Here is a 22,918-nt window from a genome sequence, read left to right on the forward strand (position 1 = left end):
TGAAAATATCCAAGAATAATCTCTCCCTCCTTTTAAGTGTAACCTGCTTTTTTTACCTCTAAACTGTCCCCTCCTGTTGAAATGGGGAACTTTTGCATTAGCAGTTGTCCTAGGTAAAAAACCCAAGAGGTCGCTGTCACCAAGCAAATTCCTGAGAATTAAAAGGGTGATATGCAAATGAAAGAATTCCTGAGTGAATTGTTTTTTCCCTGCTGCTATCAACCTAACTTTAGGAATATAGTGAATCATTGAACAGTACTTAGCAGATAAAGCATTAATGGAATTAACAACTGCAAGCATTCATTTACTTGGGAACAGGACTCCAACAAGAAATATGCCTGGTGGAACCACAGTTCCAATATACCAACATTTGGCTAACAAGCAAACTCTGCTGATGGCATGATGGCTTATTTAGAAGTGAATACATACACTCACTTTGCAGCAATGGAGCTACAAAATGTTTCATGTCTTGAAAGTTTCCATTATTATCCCCTTGAAGGGTATGGTAGCACAGAAAAAAATAGCACTGAAATGGGGACATTTCTCATAAAAACCAGCGTAGAATCGTATCTTTTGCCTTGTCTCTTTTCCTGCACACCATAGTTTGTAATTCTTTTTGGCGGGATGTTATTTGTGCGTGCGTGTGTGTGTGTGTGTGTGTGTGTGTGTGTGTGTGTGTGTGTGTGCGTCTTTAGCAGAGTATCAGCCTTTCAGTGTTACCTCCTGGCACATCCTCATTCTCAAACCGGGCAGCGAGGTAAGGAGGAAGCTACAGCAGAGACAAAACTTTAAATACTCGTTCCTAGCACTCCGTCCTACCTCCACCACACTCCCTGGACAGTCTACAGTGAGCGTTCAGCGGAAAAGCGGAGGAAGAGGCGTTTCGGCTGAAGATATCGGAAGACATCACCTCCTTACGCCTTTTCTTCCCCTGAAAGGTTGTAAGAGGGAAGAGACACGCACACCCCATCCCCCTCCGCCTCCTACAAGACTCGATCATCGCTCGCCGTGCTCTCGGGGCGCCCCTCTGTGTCTGGGGTCGGGGGCAGCGCAGCCCCTCGCCCGGCCGGGCAGCGCCGCTCCGCTCCGGGCAGCGCTGCCTCCCTGCCGGGCTGCAGCAGGTAGGGCAGGGCACGGGCAGCGGCACGGGGGCCACGGCTGGGCTGGGCATCCCTGTGCTCCGAGCCACGGCTGGGCTGGGCATCCCTGTGCTCCGAGCCACGGCTGGGCTGGGCACCTCCCTGTGCTCCGAGCCACCGCTGGGCTGGACATCCCTGTGCTCCGAGCCACGGCTGGGCTGGGCACCTCCCTGTGCCCCGAGCCACGGCTGGGCTGGACATCCCTGTGCTCCGAGCCACGGCTGGGCTGGGCACCTCCCTGTGCTCCGAGCCACGGCTGGGCTGGGCACCTCCCTGTGCTCCGGGCCACGGCTGGGCTGGGCATCCCTGTGCTCCGAGCCACGGCTGGGCTGGGCATCCCCCTGTGCTCCGAGCCACGGCTGGGCTGGACATCCCTGTGCTCCGAGCCACGGCTGGGCTGGACATCCCTGTGCTCCGAGCCACGGCTGGGCTGGACATCCCTGTGCTCCGAGCCACGGCTGGGCTGGGCATTCCCCTGCTCTCCGAGCCACGGCTGGGCTGGACATCCCCCTGTACTCCGGGCCACGGCTGGGCTGGACATCCCCCTGCGCTCCCCTCGCCCGGGGAGCCGAGCGCCGGCCCCGCTCCGGGCATCCGTGCGGCTGTGCGGGGCCGCCCTCGCTGCCCGGGGACATCTGGGGGGCACCCTGCCCGTCCCCAGTCCTGTCCTTCCCCAGTCCTGTCCTTCCCCAGCCCTGCCCGTCCCGAAATCTTCCCGTCCTCAACTCCTGCCTGTCCCCAGCCTTGCCCTTCCCCAACCCTGCCCGTCCTCAACCCGGCCGGTCCCTAACTCTGCCCATCCCCAAACCCGTCTCTCTCCCACCCTCCCCGTCTCTAACCCTGCCCGTCCCCACAAAGCTGTCTCTCTCCCACCTTCCCCATCCCCAAACCTGTCTCTCTCCCACCCTGCCCATCCCCAGCGCTGCCCGTTCCCAAAGCTGTGTCTCTCCTCCGCTGCTGCTGTCCCCTGTCCGCGGCGCTGCTCGCCACTCCTCAGTTCCACTGGGCTCCCACACCTCTGTCACGCTGTACTTTTTCCTTATTGCCTATAAACAGTTTAGCCCTGAAATTGGCTTATTTCAACATACAGCCCCTATCGCCGTCTCTGCCCTGTCCTCAGCCCTTTCCCTCACCTGCGTGGCTTTGGAGGAGGATGGGCTCCTTCAGTGCTGTTCTAAGTGGTAGGAGCAAAAGATTATGCCTAAAGCATTTGTGTAGCAGCTCTCAAATGCCTCATTTAGAAAAAAATATTAATATTAAGGGCTTGCTATTAGCTTTCCATTAATGCTAGCAGAAATTAATTTCTCGCATCTTCCTATTCTGTTTTCCTTCCTGCAATCAATAGTTCTCTTTTCCTTTTTCAGAAGGTTTTTTAAACTGAAATATCTGTGTATAGACTCAATGAGAGAGACAGCTCTCTGTTTCAGTGATGAATGAGATTCAGAAGAGTTGCAATTCTTTGGAGTTTGGAAGATTCCCTCTCCATCCATTTCCACCTGGCATAGTAAGTAAGCAGCTTTGCTTATATTCTTTGAAATTAAGATAGATTTTCATTTTTACCAAGAAACTGCAATCCTGGCAGAATGATGCATGGATCTAGTATGGTTAAGATAATTGATTGGAAAATATTTTTGTTTTCTTCATCAATGACACACAAATTATGACACTGTGTGGTAATATTTAAAAATACTTAAATTCCACAAGAAGCCATTCTTAAAGAGGAAAGACTAGTGCTTTCTTTCCTTGACCCCAAGATGATTGTTAGAACAAGTCTCATGTTCAGAAGAATCTGTTGTGGTTTTTTGTTTTTAAAAGGAAGTCACAACCCTTCAGGACCAAATTAAGTTTTCCAAAAGTGTTGATCAAAATTAGTTACTTGTCCAAAATTGCGGGTCAATCACTTCTATGTATCAGCCCCATTTGATTCCAAAATCTTGTGGTGATTCTAGAAAAGTGGGGAATAATTTTAATGGTGCACCACTTTCTATTCCATGAGACATTGGTAGTGAACTTTACAGAATTTAGACTTTTGTTTTGTTTAAACTTTTTGTTGGCTTCACAGTGGCACAAGCATTTTTAAGAACTGTATTTTATTATTAAAACTCCATCAGTGGTTTTAAACATATATAAAAACTTAAAAGAATACTTAGAACTATTGTCACTTTGAACCTTATAGACAACTTGTAATTTAATCAATTTGCATTGAAACTGTCATTTCCCTCTATAGACTTACTTAGCATCTTGCCCATTAGTATTTCTACAGTCCCTTATTAGACAGACAATTTTTGCTTTTAGTTTAAAACAACTGTCAATTTTTTCTGAAAATTAAAAATCTTATTCTGTTTCTCAAAGATTCTCTTTGTATTAGCTGCCTTTCAGTAAAAGTACTTTTCTTTTTTTTCACCTTTCCCCTCCCCAACTTTACATTGAAGAATGCTCAAACTGTATGGCTCAAATGTAAAGACTTTTAACTTACAGTAGAACAATTTCAGACAAATTGATCAGGTTCAACAGCACTGGGACTACTGAGTTAAAGGTCCTGTGTCTTGATTTTTAGTAGTCATGAATCTCAAACCTAGTCATTACTAAGTTGCTTCCATTATACTGTGTGCATTCAAACAACCTTCCATTGTGTGTTGATGTGATATACCAAAAAAGAAGTGGATTTAGAATTAAAAATCTGATGTTATATAATTCTATCTTTATGTAGTGGATCTTAGTCTTGTAGTCTCTAACAGCTGTATTTCTTCTGAATGTGAAAAGCAAAGCTAAATTCAAGAAATTAAAGAGAGAGGCTTTCTTTCCTCATTAAATGTAGGAGTTTGAATCTCCATGTGTAATAAGGAACTGAAATTGCTTGTTGCAGAACTCAGCATCCAGATTCTTTTAGGTTTCTAATTCTGGATCTGCCTACCAGGCCATCTGAAAAAAGGGATGTGAAACACTTCCTTCATCTCCTTACAATGCTTTAAGGGATGATGGCACACTTATTAAGAGCTGAGAAGAAAGATGAGAGAGGGAGAGCAGCTACACAGGTTGGTGTCCTGGAATAATGCTGGAAATGCAGTAGCCTCCTGCCTCCAGACTCTTCTTGTCACAGGAACTTTCTGACTCTAAATCTTAGGGCAGTCTCTTAAAGTTTGTTTTCTCAAATTGCAACAGGCTTACTTAATAAAAAAGAAATTGTTTGCTAATGAGATTTCTTTTGGCAGATCTCTCAGATCTCTGAAATGTGTGTGTGTGTGTGTGTGTGTGTGTCTCATTTGTCCATCCATGTTTGGGCACACTAAACAAGGTTATCTGTTTTGGATTCAGGGGTTGAACAGAGCTGATTGAGTATCTCACCTGTGTGTTTTGTAAGCAAAACTGAGGCAGAGTCTCAGGAGTAGCTCTGTCTTTGGTTCTGCTGTTCTGAGGAACCTCAGAAGATGCTCCAAGCTGGTCTTATTTAGTGGTGTTTTTCATTTGCCTTTGAAATCAGTTGACTACACATGAAACAACTGATTTGTGTCCTCCCCCTCAGTGGAAATTTTAGCACTCAGCTGGAGCTTATTGCCCCCACAGATCAAACTGTGAAAGAAATGACATGTCTCATTGTTTTCCAACAGAAAAAGTTTTAGCCATCAACATATCCAATCTACATTATGCTTTTCTCATTGAAGGCAAGGGTAGTTTCCACTAGCTGTTTCTACAAGGTCCAGTCTTGCAAAGTTTATTCTCTATGTGGATAAAAAAAGCACTGTACCTGTCCTGTATCTACTGGCTAGGGATTTGAGTGCTCTTGTAACACTGCAAAATGCATCTATTAAATAAGAAAATTGAAGAAAGAAATCCTGCAGTGCTTTCTGAATTTGAAATGAATTTTCAAAGAAAAATCTAGATACATTACCTGATGTATGAAAATAGCTGTTGTGATGAAAATATGTAAGTTCCCATTTGGAAAGCCCTCTTCAGCAGCAGGCAATAGTTATACTGCTCACATGCCACATGCTCAAAGGAACCTGTTTCACTGCACTTGTGCTGAATTGTGATATGTTTTTACCCTTAGGCTTTCAGAATAAGCAGGAGAAATTCAGTTTAATTTTTTTTTTTGAGAAGAAGTAAGAAGTATCTCAAGAAAATGACTCTAATGATTTTTTTGGTAATGTTGATCATGGAATCTGCCACTGGTAAGTAAAATCTTCAATTCAATAATAGAAGCTTCAAAATATGTGCCAGCTTCTTGACAGTTGCTTGGAGTAGGACAAGTTTTGTGTTTTGCAGCCAAGAGCAAAAACTTAAAGGTTTGGCAATTACAGCCCAGCTCCAGACTTGGGAAATTTGGTACCAAACACTAAAATTATGAAATGAAAAAGCAAGGGTTCTACCTGGAGAAACCCAATGATGTTGTATATGACCATGGCCATATGAAGAGACATAGCAAGCAAGAGAAAGAGTCTGCTTCTTTTTGTGCCATTCAGAAGTCTGGTCACAATAGTTGCTAAACAACAATAATCTCAGAGAACCTCAGCAAAAAGAGAGACTAAAGGCTGATTTTATTTTTGACCCTTAATCCTAGATCATGGTTCCTTTTCTTTACTTTTAATAACTTTTGTATGCAAAAGTAAATTTGGGAAATTTGTTTGGAAAGGCAGACTTGAAGATTAAATTTTACACATATGATCTCATTCCAAGGCAGCTTTCCAAAGATATCTGAAGTTTTTCAGAAATATATCTATATAATGATTCAGTTTTAATTAAGAAGATAAAGAAATGCAAATGTTAATTTATAGGATCTGTGCTTTCATCTCAGACTTATTTGTCAAGTCAAACCATATGTGAAGAATTTCTCCCTTCCTCTTCCATTTGTGGCAGCTGCTTCACTGTGAGACCAGATTCTGCCCTTTGAGCCATTTGGTTCTGACACTGTGGAACTCGTGTGAAAGAAACATAAAGATAGGGAAATGTTCTTTTATTTTCAGCCTCCTTTTCTTTCTGGTGTTGCTTTTGTAGGATAGAGTAAAATCTTGGAAAACTGATTTTTTTTCAGTAAATATAATACAAATAAACACAAATAACACAAAAAAAAAAAAAAATGTTTCCAGACCATTTTAATGAAAGAAGTATTTTCATTAAAAAAAAAAAAGCACAGCCAATCACTTTAAAGTCAGGCTAATGCAATTTTCTGAAATAAGTTTTTGGCTTCCTAATGTATGTTTTTACTCCTTTCTTCGAAGAGAAGCTGTGCCCTCTTCGTGCCTCCATTGATATTCTTGAAGGAGAATATTTTTTCCTTTGTTATCTTGAGTCAAGGCAAGAACATTTTCAGGAAGAAACATACACAATAAACTGGTACAAAGAAAGTGCTGGAAAGCAACAACTGATAAAGGAAACACGCAGAATTGTGTCAAAAATGAATTTTCTGGAGTTTTGGCCAGCTGAACTCAGTGACTCTGGGATTTACTCTGTCATTCACAGGTGGGTACACAACACAGTGGGCAAATGTCTTGCCTGTGCACATGTCTATGATAAAGATAATTTCTCTGTCTTGTTTTCAATAGCTAGTGGCATCCATATAAAAGGGGTTTAGGGAACTGCATTAACTGCAGTGTTATTTCCAACTTCATCTCACAATAACTATCAAGGTGGACCTGTAAGTAATATTTATAAATATCTATAAGGAGTTTCAGCCTTTTAAATGTTCTGTAAACCTTTTAATAAGGCAGGTAGCAATTTTTCTGGCTTGTGATTAATTATCTAAGGAAAATGAGTGTCAGTCAACCCTTCTGTCCACTGCCAAGAAAAAGAAAAAATTTGCTTGTCTTCTTCCCCAGACTTGTCCTTGCTTGCTGTGTTGAGTGGATCTCATGCTATGAGGCTTGCCAAATCATCTAACTGTAATAAAGGTTAAACATAGCACAGCTGAACTCTGCTTTCTGTGCAAACCTTTGCCTGCATGGAGTCATTCAAAGAACAAATGAAATAATTGGATTTGATTTCTTACTGCTGCAGAACATCGTGGGTTAAAAGGAGAAATAAGGATGAGCCTCCATTAATTGGTTGCAATCTTCACTGGAACACCCCAAAAGACTAAGGGATTAAATCAAAGGTTTGCTGCACAGAGTTCTTATGAGTAACTTGCACTAAATCCATAATTCAGCATTTACATTTGAAACACTGATTTATTTGAAGCAGTTTACCTTGCATGCAATGATTTGTGCTGTTCTCCAAGTGATACTTTTAAGGTTCTAGTCAGGTTTGTAAAGGGTATGAGACTGTGGATGCTAGAAAATCCTGTCCATATTTTTCCAGAAATATTGGAGACTCAAGTTTGATAGTTTACAGCTGTAAGCTAGACTTCAGTTGTTAACTTCCATGTTGGCTTTGAAGCGGAAAACATCTTTTTTTTTTTTCTATATATCATTACTATTATCTCCTTACTGATATTATTTTAAAAAGTACTACTCATGGTACATGAAAGGCAAAATATTTTTACTTGAAGGGTAAATATTGAGAAAAATTTAACTCATCTATGTTAAATTCAAGAGGATTTTCTTTAGGGATGATGAATATGGTTCCTTGTTGTTTTGTTGTGTTGATCAGTTGTCTATATGGTCTCTTCACAAACAAGCTATTAAATCTAAAAACTTGATCTAATGCCACCTAATCAGTGGCACAAAATGCAGACTGACTAATTTAGGCATGGAGAAAAATAGATGGAGATCATACCTGAAGGAGACTGCCATGAGTCTAAAATAAGGGGAAAAAAGAAGAGAGCTATGATAACCCCAGTCTTAATTCACAATCATTGTGGTCTTCTGATTATTTTAAGGGCTTGGGCTAATGACAGTAAATCCACAGTAAATCACAAGAATTCTATAAAATTATTATGAAAAAGTGTGAACCTCAAAACTGAAGGGAACAGCCTTACATATAGAAGAAGGATGATGACAGGAAAAGAATCAAAGTAAAACTATTAGAATGAAGTTTGTTACAATAAGTAACACAAAGATGTCAGAATCATTATGAAATGTCTTAATTTACTCATTTGCTTAAGAGAGAAAGTCAGAAAAAAAAGTTTTGATTACATCATAAATTTCATTTGGAATTGAATTTTGAGTTTCTGCCTTTTGTTTTTTGTTTTTTTTTTTTTTTTTTTTTGCAGGGGGGATTGGTTTGGTTAAGTTTTAAATTTCTTTCTGTTAGGCTCATATGAATACTCATTTTTCTGTTAGGATCAGAATGATGCCAGAATCTTACAATCCTCCTGTGGGAACTCTTCACAGGTCTCACTGCTGGAACAATAGGCATAAGGGGATTTTTTTCATGGGATTTTAATGGGAACTTGGACTTGGTTTATGTGATGGTTCTCACTATTGGCGGGCATATTAAACGAGTTACATTTCAGTAAATACAGAAGATTATTGTAGAAACTGTTTTCTGCAGAGACAGTGGACTTTTAGAAGTCTCCATAGGGAAAAATTGTGGGCTATTGTGGACTACTGAACTTGTTTAAGATTTAATAAGAATTACTGAGTGGAATTACTTCAATTTCAGAGTATTTGTGTTAGATTAAAAGTTTTACTATTGAAAGAAAATATGCTAAGTATATTTTTATTTATCTTTTTAATTTTCAACAGCGTAAATTAGACAGGTATTTGTAAGCTATATGGGAAATAATTTTCAGAATACTTAGAACCGTTTAGGCAGTTTCAGGAAACAATGTGGCAATTACATATACTGCAGATTTTCAAGAAAAGAAGACAACATGTTGACAGATTTTGTAAACTAATTAAATGTAGGATTTTTTTTCTGATGTGTTACGACTGACAATATGCAAGAAGCAAGAGGCAAAAGTGCTGTAACAACGTTTTTAGGATGCTTTAACCACTTATTTTTTGCTTCAAGAGGAATCAGAAGTTTTACAGTTAAGCCAGAAGTGTCCTGCTGAGACATACATAGATAGCTGAAGTGTGCCTGTATGTTTGCTGATGTGTTCACATGTGTTTGTTAGTACACTAGACTTAGGATATGAATTCAGGAATCAATAGTCCTGCATGTGTCCATCTCCAGTGACATTCTTGAAAATAAAAATTTCATGTGTACTTGTAGTAAGTGAGGTAAGCAGCAAAAACTGTGTCACAGGTCTTTTTTCTTTTTTTTTTTTTTCTTTTTTTTTTTTTTTTTTTTGGTTGTTTGTTTTTAATAGTCTGTATCCTGTGGTTGTCAAAGGTAAAAACAGAATACAAAAAAGCAAGTCATCAGGTTGCTCTGTTTTGGTGACCTTGAAACTGTGAGAACTTAGAGGTTCCTGGAAAAAAACAAAAAACTAAAGTGAACCATGATAAACACATGATAAATTTTAAAATCCTAATATTGCTTTATTTTTCAATATATTTAGAATAATTGAAAGCTGTGGGAACATACATATAGAGGTAATACTGCAATTTTGCAATTTGGAAATAGAGCGACACTTTCTGCAGAAGATTCTAATATCAAGATAACACTGGCTTGTTGCAGTAAAATACCTAAGGGATAACTGAATTGGCTATGTACCCAGTAAACTTGGTTTGTATTCTCTAAGGGCTTTCACTTCCCAGTATCATCCTCTGAGCCAAACTAGATTTTGTTGTTCCTTCTTGGTGGGTTTGCTGGGGGAAGATTGAAAAGCTGTTAAACCAGAAGTGGTTTTGCTCCTGACAAAGTATCACTGAAGACTCTCAACAAGTGAAAACCAGGATAAAAATATATAACAATTAAGACACCGGCAGTTTAAAAACTACAACTAAAATGATTTTTTTGTGTGTGTGTGTGTGTTTTGAAAACCATGCTGTATGGCAGACAAGGAGAAATTATGTATGAAAAAATTCATTTTTGTTTGTATGGTTTCAACACCTTCCAGGGATATCCTCCTTGGAATTCCAAGGACAATCTCCTCAGATTTTGGCTCACCAGGCAGAATATCTTGGTCCACTTTGAGTGATTTCCCCAAACAAGATCACAGAAGAAAGTCTCTGTGGAGTAACAGTGTTGGGGTGAACATGTGGCTTTATGGACCTTTCTCCTTCATCTGCTGAATCTAGAGAGTAAAATCATTTGCATTTCATGGCTAGATCTGTAATTAATTCTCTGACAGTATTCAGATTAGTAGAATGATGCCTAAAGAAACACAGACTCAGTGGAATTAATTGGAATTTATGCTTATGTCCACACCTAAACTTATTTTAGGTACCTTTTCTGTCAGGGAGAGAGAGGCCTTCCTGGGTCACAGATTACCTTGTCCTAAACAAAACATATAAAATAGGTTGGATAAACTGCACTGTAACAGGGTGACTTTTGACTGTGGTCCCACTGCTGACTGTGTTTAGTAGATCAGATTTAAATATGTGAATAAGATGTTGAAGAGTAGGTGAGAAGATCTCCACCCAACTGTGAATACCTCTGTGAGCCTGTCTCTGATGGAAAAGTTTTGGTAAAGCTTTTCCTGTTTGTAACAGCATAGTTTGCTGATTCACCAAAACCACCATGTGTTGGTTTAAGGTGTCAATTGCAATTAGGAGTAATGAACACCTCAAGTGAGTAAGGAGAACCTGGGAAGCTTGAGAAAGGGCTACAATGTCAAGACAGTGAAAAGAAACAACTCAAGACTTGGTCTAAATTCATCATAAAAATGATGTCCTAATAGCTTTTCTGAATCTTGTACACTCAAAAGGTATGGCAAGAATGGTGCTCAAGCTGAAGCACTCACCAGGGATGCATCTCCATTCAGTTGCTTTGTCCTCTTGGCCTTTCTCATTGAAACAATTCTTGACTAGTTGCAGTTCTGGAAGAAATTTGTTCTTCTTTTCTTGGAGGCAAAAAGATTCAAATATATTTATGAAGACATGGCTGACACTGGAGGGAAGTGCTCTGTGGTTGCTGCTTTTCCTTTGTCAGGCCCTGCTTGTTCAGAAAACAAATGAGGCTTTTATGCACTAATTGCAAAATCTCACCCATTAACTGACAGAATCTCACCCACTAACTGACAGCAACATACGGCTTTCTCTTAAGCTCTAACTTTGCCAAATTTAAGTCAAAAGTCCTCCAGGTTCCTTTCCTTTGGTAGTCTTGTCTTTGGGTATATCAAACAGTGAAATAACAACTGTAATCTGATTCTTTTAAGGAATATACGGGTAGAACTTAGTAGATATCTACATGAAAATGATCAGCTCCTAGATATCCAAAGAAAGTATTTTTGGAGCATATTTGTGTGGTCTTTTATAGACACTGCATGGGATGTGTTGACTGCTGCAGAAGTGATAGTTCCTGCCTCTTTCAATCAGCCTGGGGTGCTCAGCTGCTATAAATCTCTGATCCCTGCAGACTCAAAGACAAAGGGATGCATCCTTTCCAAAGTGCCTTGCTCTGCAGACATGCTTGAATCATAATAATGCTGTCATTCATTAGACTTGTGGAGTTTAGAAATATTTCCAAAATACCATTGAATTCCAAAATATTCCAAAATACCTGCAGAATATCAAACAATTACTAGTTGATTAATGTGAATAATACCAGACTTGCCTACATTATTTCTAATTTTACAAATATAATTTTCTGTTATGGCTTTTAACCTTAGCAACACAAAGGAAATTAACCTGCAAAATCTTTAGCTGATTCAAGGTCCAAAATTCTTGAATGCTCTCTTGTAACTGTGGATGATGTCACAGGTTGTTGCATGCTTTTTCAGCTCTATGTAGTATACATTGTCATGTTCCATAGATATAATTGTATTGTCAAAAGTTTTGTCACAATGCATTTAGTTTAGATAACCTGTTTGATTAAAGGAAATTACACTTATTTGGGAGTGGGAAAGTGATAAAGGGGACTAAAAATAATTGGGTCACTGTAGATGTAGATTTCTACCTAACAGATATATTTGGGAATTTATTTGTATTTTGTAACTCACTAAGCTGCATTATTTTAAAAAGCTCCTGAAACTGATTTTGCTATGTTTTTTTTCTTAGCAATGGAAAACAAAATGTCACAATTCAAAAGTGGACCTTGAATGTACTTGAAAGAAATAAAAGCAGCTGTTTCAATGAAAATCATTTAACTACAGAAATTAAAAGTGCTGGAATTGGTCATTCACTGAAATGCAGTGATTTGTCTATCTATGAAAATGACAGCATAACATGGTACAAGGTAATTACTGAAACAGTGTCACTCAAATCATTGGCTGTAGAAACAAAACATCTGATTGCAGGAAATATTAATTACTAACAGATTTTTACAAGCATCTACAAACTTTGTAAAGCTCTAATTTCTCATGGGATTAGGGGGAAAAACTTTAGACAGATACACAAAACAAAGCTTTTGTCTTCTCTCAGTTTTGTTAAAAAATATACCTGTTCCAGAAGTTATTAAACTAGCAGTTTGGAATGATAAAAGATCTGATGTACCTGTCTGTTTGCTGATTTAGGCAGCAGCTGTTTTAGCCAGCTGCTACTTTGCTGATGCAGATATTGTACTGTTGCTAAATGAGGTGCCAAGATTTTTGTTTTACTGTTAGCATGTACTCGTAAAGTAATTGCAAACTTTTTCAATTTTGCAGTTTCTCAACAGTTTTTAAGTGTGCAACATATCCAGTTCTATTAATTTTTGGCAAGTCATCTTTTTGAGGACTGTTCCTCATTCCTCTCAGGTCTCCTGGCTGGAGCAGCAGACCCTGTTCACTCCAAGATCAATCAGTTTCAGGAAGGGATTTTGGCTGATTTAGTACAGGCATCCCAAGTAGCCTGGCAAGAATGAGCTACAGCCCTGTTCTCTTGTTCTGTGGGGCCTGGGAGCGTGGGACCATTGATGGGTAGGGCTGTAGGTTGTTGTTTTCCTCAACTGCAGTGTTCTCAGAGTCTAATGGGTTAAATGTTCAAATGTTGTGTTTAAGTGACCATGAGTGAAAATTGGGTGTGCAACTCTTTTGGGTCAGACATGTCATTGAGATAGTGAAAAGGTGATGGTGACACTTTGCTTAAAAAAAAAAAAAAAAATTCTTAATTTTTTTAAAGTTTTGAATGCATGTTTGCTACAGAATAGTATTTTCTGGTTTTATTGATGCAGGACTGTAAGAATTATGAACATGAAACAGAGAGGCAACTAAATTTTAGAGCCTTGACAGTACAGAACTCTGGGATATATACCTGCAAAATTTTAATCAGTCATGAAGGAATGATATACCACAGCACAAATACAATTAAACTTGTAGTAGAAGAAGGTAAGAAAGCTTTCTAAAATTTTTGATGCATACTTTTTGGTTCACTTTACTATGGAGATTTTTAATTGCAGTTCTCATTTGATAAATCTGTGCCAGGGGGAACAAGTCTGGTAATCTGAACTACTTCAGAATAATTTGAGAAGTAAAAAAGCAGAAGTTACGACAAAATATTACCAACTTTGGAAAATGCATCTAGTATGTTTTCCCTGCAGTTTTATTTTTTTCAAAATAGCTGCTCCAAGTAAGTCATACAAATTTATTAAGAATTTTGCACAAGAGCCTTTCCAACCATTGCAAATTGTATTGTGTATATAAATGTGTGTGAAAAAAAATCAGCAAACATACTGAGTTTTAAGCTACTCAGTAATGCCAGAATCCACATATTGTTCTGTGAATTAAATGGAATGTTTGTGATTAATTTTGTACATAGAGCAATTAAGCAGAGTAACTTTTACTGTGGAAGAATGTAAGTAAGGTATTACTTCAATAGCAATACTTCTATTTTAGATGCACCAGAGGCTTTCTCTTTGGAGATAGTTGGACATCATGAAGAAATTGAAACAAAAATAGGTATGAAATTAATACAAAGTCTTTGAGGTAACTACCTATATGCTTTTGTTATGATTTCTTTGGGGTTGATGGTCTGGATAAGTGTAATGAAATTAAGAATTGTCTGTGCATCCTTCTGTGAGTGGTCTAACCTCACATCTGGTAGTGTTTTCCCTGGTGTATGTATTACATGATTGATACACAAGTACACTAAATGTACCTTTTCACAGAGGTAGAAGCTGCTTCTTTCTCTTGCTACAACCTGCATGAGAAAGTGGTGGTGGTGATAAAACATCTCTCCATGGCTTTCTGTTGTAGATAGTAAACCCCATGAAGCAATGTGTAAAAGGTGTATGGTTTACTAAGTGAACAGCAGTAATAAGTAATCCTGCTGGCACCTGGTGTGGTTGAGGATGTTCTTCAGGGAAATGAGGAGTGTGACAGTCCTGGCAATGTGTGCATGAACATCTGTATTGTCAAGGGACCCTACCTGTGCTTCTAGCTGGAAGTATGTTAGATAAAATGATCTGTGGGCTTCACACAGTCTTGGACAGGATCCAGATTTTGTGATTGAGGCTGTAATTAATTTTTGAAAACAGAAATTTACCTGTCCCTCTCCTCTCCTCTCCTCTCCTCTCCTCTCCTCTCCTCTCCTCTCCTCTCCTCTCCTCTCCTCTCCTCTCCTCTCCTCTCCTCTCCTCTCCTCTCCTCTCCTCTCCTCTCCTCTCCTCTCCTCTCCTCTCCTCTCCTCTCCTCTCCTCTGACAAAGTTAAAAAAATCTCACACTCCAGAGCTACAGTTTTCTGCCCTTATTTTTTCCAAGTGTACAATTGTCCTTTTAGTTTTTCAATTTCTTACACTATTGGAACTTTATGGGATGGTTCCTGTCATTTACAGTTAGTGCTTTGAAATGGGACAAGTAGCTGAGTAAATGACTTGTTCATGTATTCAAGAATTTCCAGTTTTGATACTGAGATAAGAAATTGTTCTGTGCATGTTGAGCAGGGACTTTGGTTTTGCTGAGTAATCATATGTAGTTTCCCTATTATAATTAGTTGGTTGTAATTCCCCTTACCAGTTACTTACTTTTACCAGGCCCTGGAGCACAGCTGATAGGTTTTCCTCTTCTGTTCTCAGCCTGCAAAACACAGTCTAGTTTATAATATAAATATAAATATAAATATAAATATAAATATAAATATAAATATAAATATAAATATAAATATAAATATAAATATAAATATAGATATAAATATAAATATAAATATAAATATAAATATAAATATAAATATAAATATATAGTATATGGCAAGTAGAAGGGACCCATAAGGATCACCAAGTCAAATCCCCTTTATCTCCTAAAGCCTGGAACTCTCAGGTCTATTTAAACCCTCCTGGCTGTGATGATTTATGTGAAAGGCAGCAATGGATGGCTGTCACTCTGCAACAGTGCATGATTGCTGAAGCCACCAAGACTGCAGGTGTAGCACCTATAAAACATTGAGCAGGGGCTACAAAATTCAGAAAGGAGCAGAGCTTATAGAGTATGTTTCCTGGAAAGCTGACACTTTACTACACTGTGTACACGAGTCCTACTTGTCTCTAAATTTCCATATCATGCTTTTTTTGTAGGTAAAGAAGAGATACTCAATTGCACAGGTTTCCTGGGTTATTATATGCGAGAAGATGCCAGCCTCTACTGGTTAATTAACCAAACGTTTCCAGAACAATGCACAGATATCCCTGAGAATGAGCCTTCAATATGTGAAGAAGAACTCAAAAAACTACAGTAGGTTTCCTGTAAATGTTGCATTTAATATGTGATAATGTCCTATGCTTTGTGGAACTGCAAATTCAGTAAAAACCTCAGTCTGAGAGTTTTCTTTAGAACTTTTTCCTCAAAATCTGCCCCTCAGGTGATTGTAGGTTTCTGTGCAGACAGTGCTGGTAACACCATTCCTTGTTGCAGCTTGGGAAACAAGTTCTATATCACAAGGCTACTACGGATTAAAAAAGTAAGAGATGAGGACGTGCATCAGAATTTCACCTGCATGTTGCAAGCTGATGAGAGCACACGGACGAAAATAGTAAAACTGAAGAAAGGTATGGCATTATCTAGAGCTAATTTATTAATCAGCCTTCTCAATCCTGAGGGCATTTCAAAACACTGCTCCAAATACTTCTGTCTGCTTATGACATCTAGTGCTGGACCTAACAACCCCTGGATGATTCCTCCTGCTCTCGGACAGGGGCAGAAGGAGTGTAAAGCAAAAGAAATAGACTACAATGAGTGTGTGTTGAGAGTGCCTTCATAGAAACTTCATGAAGTTTAAAGGGTTCAAAATCTGTATTGTAATAATAATAATAATAATATCAACAATAAAAATAATGAAGAAAAGCCTAAAGAAGACTAGAGCAAAAGAATATAAAAATATCTCAGCCATAGAGGTTAAAGAGTATATTAAGAACTTATGGATAGGACAGAGAGAGGGGCAAAAGGTAGATAATAAGAGGAAATAATAAGAAAAACTTGAAGGGAACTCATCACGAAAGTGAGTGACCATCATTTTGGGATGCTCTGCATCTATGAGGATCTGTAATGTCAACCTTGATCTCACATAGCCTGCACACACATAAATGAACTGTATGTGGTTGTGTCCAAGATTGTTTCTCCTGTTTTTACAGTAAAACTTGTTTTGTAGTTTCTCTCTGTCTCAGGACCAGTGGCATGCACATGTGCTTGAAGCATTAGCAGGGAAGGATTCTCATCAACACTGTGATTTTTTTTGTGACTTTTAGGTGCCATCAGCATTTGATACAGTAATCTTGTCATATACTACTCTTTGTTAAGGCTGTAATTTTCTTTGTTTCTCTTTACAGGGAAGACTCAAGACCTGCCTGTGCACATATTTACCACTGGAATGGTCCTTGCTGTTCTATTTCCATTTGTTGCTGTAGCTGTGGTGTTTGTGTTTGTGATGTTTAGGGTCGACTTGGTTCTATTTTACAGAAGTATATGCAGGAGAGATGATACTGCTGGAGGTATGGCATTACTAATGCTGACATTGAAATAAGTGTATTGATGTAAAATATTTTCTGGCAGGTTCTATGAAATAGTCAGCTTTGAGGAAGAGAAAAGAATAATTATCTTAAATCCAGGAGCAGTGTGAGAAGAAAAAAAGAATGTATAAAAGAGAACTTGATAGTCAGGTGTTAATGTGTGTTTGTTATGCACGTGTGGCAATGGCAGCAGATAAACACAGTGAAGAAGCTGCCTCTGGAGCAGGCAGGAAGGGATGTGGCTGGAAGCTGTTCAGATGAGCTCTGTTCTGACATGTTCTTCATCACAAAAGTTGATAGGGGTGGAGAGGTTTGTAGTTGTCTATCCATGAAGAGGATGAACACTCTGGAGTTTTCAGATGGGCAGACTGATACAAATTTGTTTTCATCTCACTGATGCCCTTCAGTAGGGCTAAGCTTAAAATGTTTCCTTGACTGTAGAGGCCATTGCATGTTTATAGGTTTGTCACTACATGCTCTTAAGGAGAGCAGGAATGCACATTCCCAGTATTTTGCCAGGCAGCAGCTCTGTGGCCTTCACAGCAAGAAAACCTGACAATTACTCAATTTTAGGGATTGTTTTTCTGGAAACTGTGGTGACAAAACTTGCTGTATATATGGGTCTGATCTTGGCCTTCCTTCTAAATCAGTTTGAATATAGCTTGAATGCACTACAGTAGTTGGAGATCTTTCATTAATGGCTGGATGTCATTTATTCCTGCCAGTGTTATTATCTACTTGTTGGTATCAGCTACCACAGTGTGCACTGACTTACACTCACTCAGGGAGGAACTCTGAGAACCTGGACTATGCTGCTCTGGAGGAGCTGCCTGCTGGATAGCAGGCAATGATTTCCTCCTCCTAGAGCTCTGGAACGTGTAGGGTTTCATGGAGTTTACTTTGTGCTCTCTCTTGTAAACTACATGCAGTAAAGTATTCAGAAAGGGAAGCAAAGAAGTACAGTTTAAGAAGCAAAGCCACGTGTGCTGGTCTATCAATCCTGATAATTGCTCTGTGCCAGTGTGATGGGCCTGGGTGTGGATCAGTCTTTGATTTTCTGTTTATAAATGACCAGACATGGCATATTCTCATAACAAAAATAATTAACTTGTTTGCTCTCTCTTTTGCTGGTACTCATTCCACTTGGTACTCTTAGACACAGTGTACAATAAATGTTGAAATCTGCAATATCAATTAAGTAACATTTTTTCAGCTTACGGACACATTGTTTGCTTCCCTGCATATCTTGATCTTCACAGATGTGACATTAATTGCTTAAATTAATTTAATTTTATTTTAAAAGCACTTCAATGTAGAAAGGAAATATTTTCAAGTATTTTCCAAATGCAAGCAGAATCTTTTTTATCAACCTTAAATTTCTTCAGGACATTTTTTGAATATGAAGAAGAGTGTTTAAGACTGTTCAGAGTCCTCAGAAGAAAGATGAGGAGTTTCTAGATGCTTTACTATTGGGACATTAAGTTTGAAAATCAGAATGGCAAATCAGATACTGGATTTCTAGTGGTTGATAACAAGACAACAATTGCTGGTTTATTTTCAGATGGAAAAGAATATGATGCATTTGTGTCTTACCTGAAAGACTGTGTTTCTCCTAATGAAGAAGAGAGGGAATTTGCTTTGAAGATATTGCCCATGATATTAGAAGAAAACTTTGGGTACAAGTTATGTATATTTGAGAGGGATGTATTTGCTGGAGGAGGTAAGTGTACTGAATATTCTTGTCATTAAATAGGCTCATTGTTTTCATACAAAGATAGAAGTCTATAATTAGAAGGAATTCCGTCACGTGTTGTCCATTGGAAGGATATATTTTACTTTTAATCTGGACTGTGAACATGCAAAGTTTGGTTGCAAATGTTTTATATTTTTTATAGTTGTATTTATGAATTCATATATACTTACACACACAAGCACTGTATCACTATATCAATATATATCAATATATTTCACAGCAATTGTGCTTTTGCTCTGCTTTTGCTGAGGGCCAATGATTGAACTCACATTTACTGCACAGAGCAGCTGGAAACTCTAGTACTAGTTATACTTAGATAGACTGTATGTTTGCTGTATCTATAGTGTGGTGGTTGAAACCATTCTCTGAATGAGATGGGTGCCATAACAAAATAGAAATAAGAAAATGGAATTTGGTTTGGCCCATGGATGTACTTGGCATTTGCCTTTTGCATGGATGAAAGGTACTATGAATTTCCAACTAGTCCAAAGATCCAGCTAAGGAATAGAATTTCATTGTTTTAACCACAGAACAATAAGACCAGTCAGTCTCCTTTATTAAGCAAGATCTTATCTCTTTATATCCATTCCTGACGAATCTTTCTAACCTGAGGTGAGCCTCATCTCTTCCAAGCACTTCCTTTCTTATTCTCTAAGTATTTGAAGTGTGCAGTCTAATTCTTTAAATAGTTTTAGCTTATTTCCTTTTCTCTGGTCTGATCCATTATGAACATGTAAAGTAGAATATTTCCTTCTTTGTACAGGAGCCTTTGGTGTTATAATTCCCTTGTCAGCCTCCTTTCACCCTCAGTTTTCTCTTCATTAGGTTAGTTCTGCAGTTTGCTTTGCCTTTCTCTACAACTCATGTTTTCTAGATCTCTGGTTTATGATGATTTTTGTCCCACAGTGCTAAAACAAGCTTTGGAAGCTGTGCATGAAAAGTCAATTTGATATTTAAAGGGTATCACCATTCACTTTCATTCATCAGTTTTCATGCCAAAAGTCATCAGTCTAAAACACAGTTGGAACTCCTTCTATCATCGCATGCTGGTCTTCTCAGCTCTGGATTACTGGAAATAGATTTGGGTGTTTGGTGTCATAAAGGAAGGTGTAACTCAGGGTTACAGAATACCTGGGGAGAGGTTGCTGTTTGTGCCTTTCTGTGGAATCACTCCAATGGTATCTATTAGGAAAGAGCAAAGAGGTGCCTGGTGGGAGGAAAGGGAAATTTTGCTGTAGCCTTCTATCCATGTGACTACTGCCAGATTACAAGCAGGAGATTATAAGTAGGTTTATGTCTGCTCTAGAGAGCAAGCTTTGACCAAATCTGAGTTAATTTTCAGAGGCTCTTAATCTTTAACACATATCAGTCTCTTCATAAGTACAGGATGCTTACATGCTGTCACTTTATGAGAGGGACATTTTTGGTACATATGTGAATTTAAAAGATAAGTTGATTCGGTGCCTATCTTTTCAATTTAACAATAAATGTATCTTTAATTTGCAGCATTTGTTGATGATATCCATTCATTCATTGATAAAAGCAGAAGATTAATCATTATTCTGAGCCAGAACTACGTTTCTGACAGAGCCATATATGAACTTGAGAGTGGACTGCATAAAGCTCTAGTTGAAAGAAAAACTAAGATCATATTAATTGAATATATGCCTATAAGTGACTACAGTTTCTTGCCAGAATCACTGTCACTTTTACCATCAAAGAGGGTGGTGAAGTGGAAAAAAGATAAATCTCTTCCCATGAATTCCAGATTTTGGAAGAACCTTCGGTACCTGATGCCAGCAAAGCCTATCAAGATAAAGACCAGAGGGCACTTTAATAATCTTGACTTAGGCTCAGAAGCTGCTCAACCCTGGACTGAGGGCTGTGACTTTAATGCAATCATATGACAATTCTGGAGACAGAAGATGTAGCAGAAAACTGTGTGTTTTGCTAACTAATAGAACTAAATTAACTATTATCTTGGGAAATAGTGTTGATTAAGAGGCCAGCTCTGAGATCTGAGAAGAATGCAGAAGTTACTGCAGTGGCCAGGATGATGTTAACCCCAATTACTAAATCCTATCCCAGAGAAGGTTTCCTCAGCAGCTGTGCAAGCAGCAGAAGTTTCATTCTGCTTAGGACTTACCACATGGCATGAAGCACAATGAAAATAATTTTTATTTCACAGTTTTCAGTGATATAGAATGATTCCAGTTTTACTTCCACATACATTTTAGGCCCTTCAATAAATAAATCAATACTTGCAATGTCTTATTACTATTTAGATGCTCTTTTGTATTATATTTTCATATTTTCTAAGGATTCTGATTTTAAGCAGATCCAAACAGCTCCCGCCTTCAAGAGCTTGGCATGCAGGCTTTGGGCAATATCGGATAGAAAAACCCCAAACCAACAGAGAAAAGGGAGGTTAGAAAGAATAGGGCAGTTTTAGGTGCTTTAACAGTATTTACTACTGAACTGTACATGGTCTACCACTGGGAATAATTTGAAGGAATGGTAAAGACTGTTTACATCCTATTTACCCAAGAATATTGTAAATGCTTGTTTTGGCAGGGAGAAGAGGGGGTTGGGATACAAACAATGGTATTTTGTTCATGGATGCTGATACTACACTGGAATCAATCACCCAGAGAGGGTGTGGAGTCTCCCTCACTGGAGATAATTCAGGAACTGACTGGACACAATCCTGTGCCATGTGCTCTGGGATGACCCTGCTTGAGCAGGGGGCTGGATCAGATGTCCCACTGTGATCCATTCCAACCTCACCTGTTCTGTGGTTCTGTGATACCCTGAGCTGCCTTCAGCTGTTGCGTGTGGGATTTAGGTGAAAATAAGATATTTGGTGTGTATATACACTCCTAACCCTTTGTAACTCTTGTCTTAATATTATTTTTTAAAACAAAGTTAGTAGTGCTATTCAAAGCTGTGCTAATCCTCCCTTATTATTAGCTGTCTCATAGAAGATAACTATCTGACATTAATTCCTGGATAAAATGGAACCATATTTCCTCCCAGCATCAGCGGGGAGACGTCCAGGGAGAATCAAATTTTGGAAGATCTTTTGTCAGGTTGCTAGGAGGTCATCAAGGCTCTTCTCACTCTTGTAAATGTCTTGCATGCCATAACTGCTGGTTTTGAGTAGGTATCTCTTACACTGAAACTTAATTCATACATGGAGGACTGCATTACCCTCTCAGTGCACCTGAAAACAAAGTTGGATGTTGGGTGTCATGACAATGTCTCAAGTTTCATGGGAACGAAATATTGTTTGTCAAATGTCCTTTAACCATGCATAGTTTCTGGAAGATGTTTAGGTAAAAGGAAAGGCTAAGTATAGATTTCCAAAATGGAGACAACACTGTTGCCAGATTAACAGGTAGGTGGAAAGGAGCAAAGGACTAAGGCAAACATCTGTAGTGACTTCAGATCAGCTATAGGACATCTCCTTTGTATCAGACAACTAGAGAGCTATGTAAATGTGGTTCATAGGCAAAAGCCATTCTCTGCTGTAAGCTTTTACTGAAGAGGCTTTCTCCTCTGCAGATGTGTGCCTTTACATTTCCAAATCTCAAACCTTTCGCAATATTCAGTTCTTCTCAACTAGTGTTTCCTGTGTTTTCTAGTCACAGATAATTTTTAACATTCTCTGTCAGCACAGAAATACCATGAGACATACTAGGCACACCCATTTTGTAGCCAAACATCTTACAGAAGTGTTAGTAACTTTCCCAATACTTAACTGAGGTATTAAACTTTCTCCTCAGCCTTGTAGTTTTTCATATGCTGTCATCAATGTATTGCCTAACAAATTAAAGGTCAAATGAGTTTTACTACACATGTGACAATGGATAGTGCACATGGTTTGTTAATAGCTCTGAACCAAGCCTACCCTCTATGAGAACCAACTACTATAAACTGAAATTGAATTTGGCATGGATGCCCCCTCCCCTCAGCTTGGAGAAACAATGTGACTGCTACACCTCGTGAAGCCTGTGACACCAAACACAATTTGACTGCCCTGAGATTTCACAGAATAACAGAGGATTATAAAAAAGGAAGGTTGAAAGCTAAATGGCATTAATTCTCAAGTTGTTCAAATGCCAGCAAAGCAGACATTCTTTGAATGACTCAACATCTGTAAAAGGAGAAGTATTTTTGCACAAAAAG

At 38.7% G+C, this 22,918-nt stretch overlaps 1 protein-coding gene across 4 annotated transcripts; it reads left to right on the forward strand.

The window, feature by feature from the left end:
• The first annotated feature begins 1,049 nt into the window (after positions 1–1,049).
• IL18R1 (interleukin 18 receptor 1) lies at positions 1,050–22,918 on the forward strand. 4 transcript variants are annotated; one of them, XM_056500249.1, is made up of 13 exons: positions 1,050–1,121; positions 2,504–2,643; positions 4,030–4,174; positions 5,188–5,308; positions 6,356–6,596; positions 12,122–12,299; positions 13,215–13,368; positions 13,876–13,938; positions 15,550–15,706; positions 15,887–16,020; positions 16,798–16,959; positions 18,539–18,697; positions 20,237–22,918. In XM_056500249.1, the coding sequence occupies exons 4-13, from the start codon at positions 5,260–5,262 to the stop codon at positions 20,635–20,637; spliced, it is 1,698 nt and encodes a 565-aa protein (XP_056356224.1). In that variant the 5' UTR covers positions 1,050–1,121; positions 2,504–2,643; positions 4,030–4,174; positions 5,188–5,259; the 3' UTR covers positions 20,638–22,918. The 4 variants fall into 4 exon arrangements, with proteins under 4 accessions (XP_056356224.1, XP_056356233.1, XP_056356243.1 ...); XM_056500258.1 differs by lacking the exon at positions 4,030–4,174; XM_056500268.1 differs by lacking the exons at positions 1,050–1,121; positions 2,504–2,643; positions 4,030–4,174 and adding an exon at positions 3,223–3,675.

The sequence above is a fragment of the Oenanthe melanoleuca genome, chromosome 1, assembly GCF_029582105.1.
Source record: "Oenanthe melanoleuca isolate GR-GAL-2019-014 chromosome 1, OMel1.0, whole genome shotgun sequence".
NCBI classification, from domain to species: Eukaryota; Metazoa; Chordata; class Aves; order Passeriformes; family Muscicapidae; genus Oenanthe; species Oenanthe melanoleuca.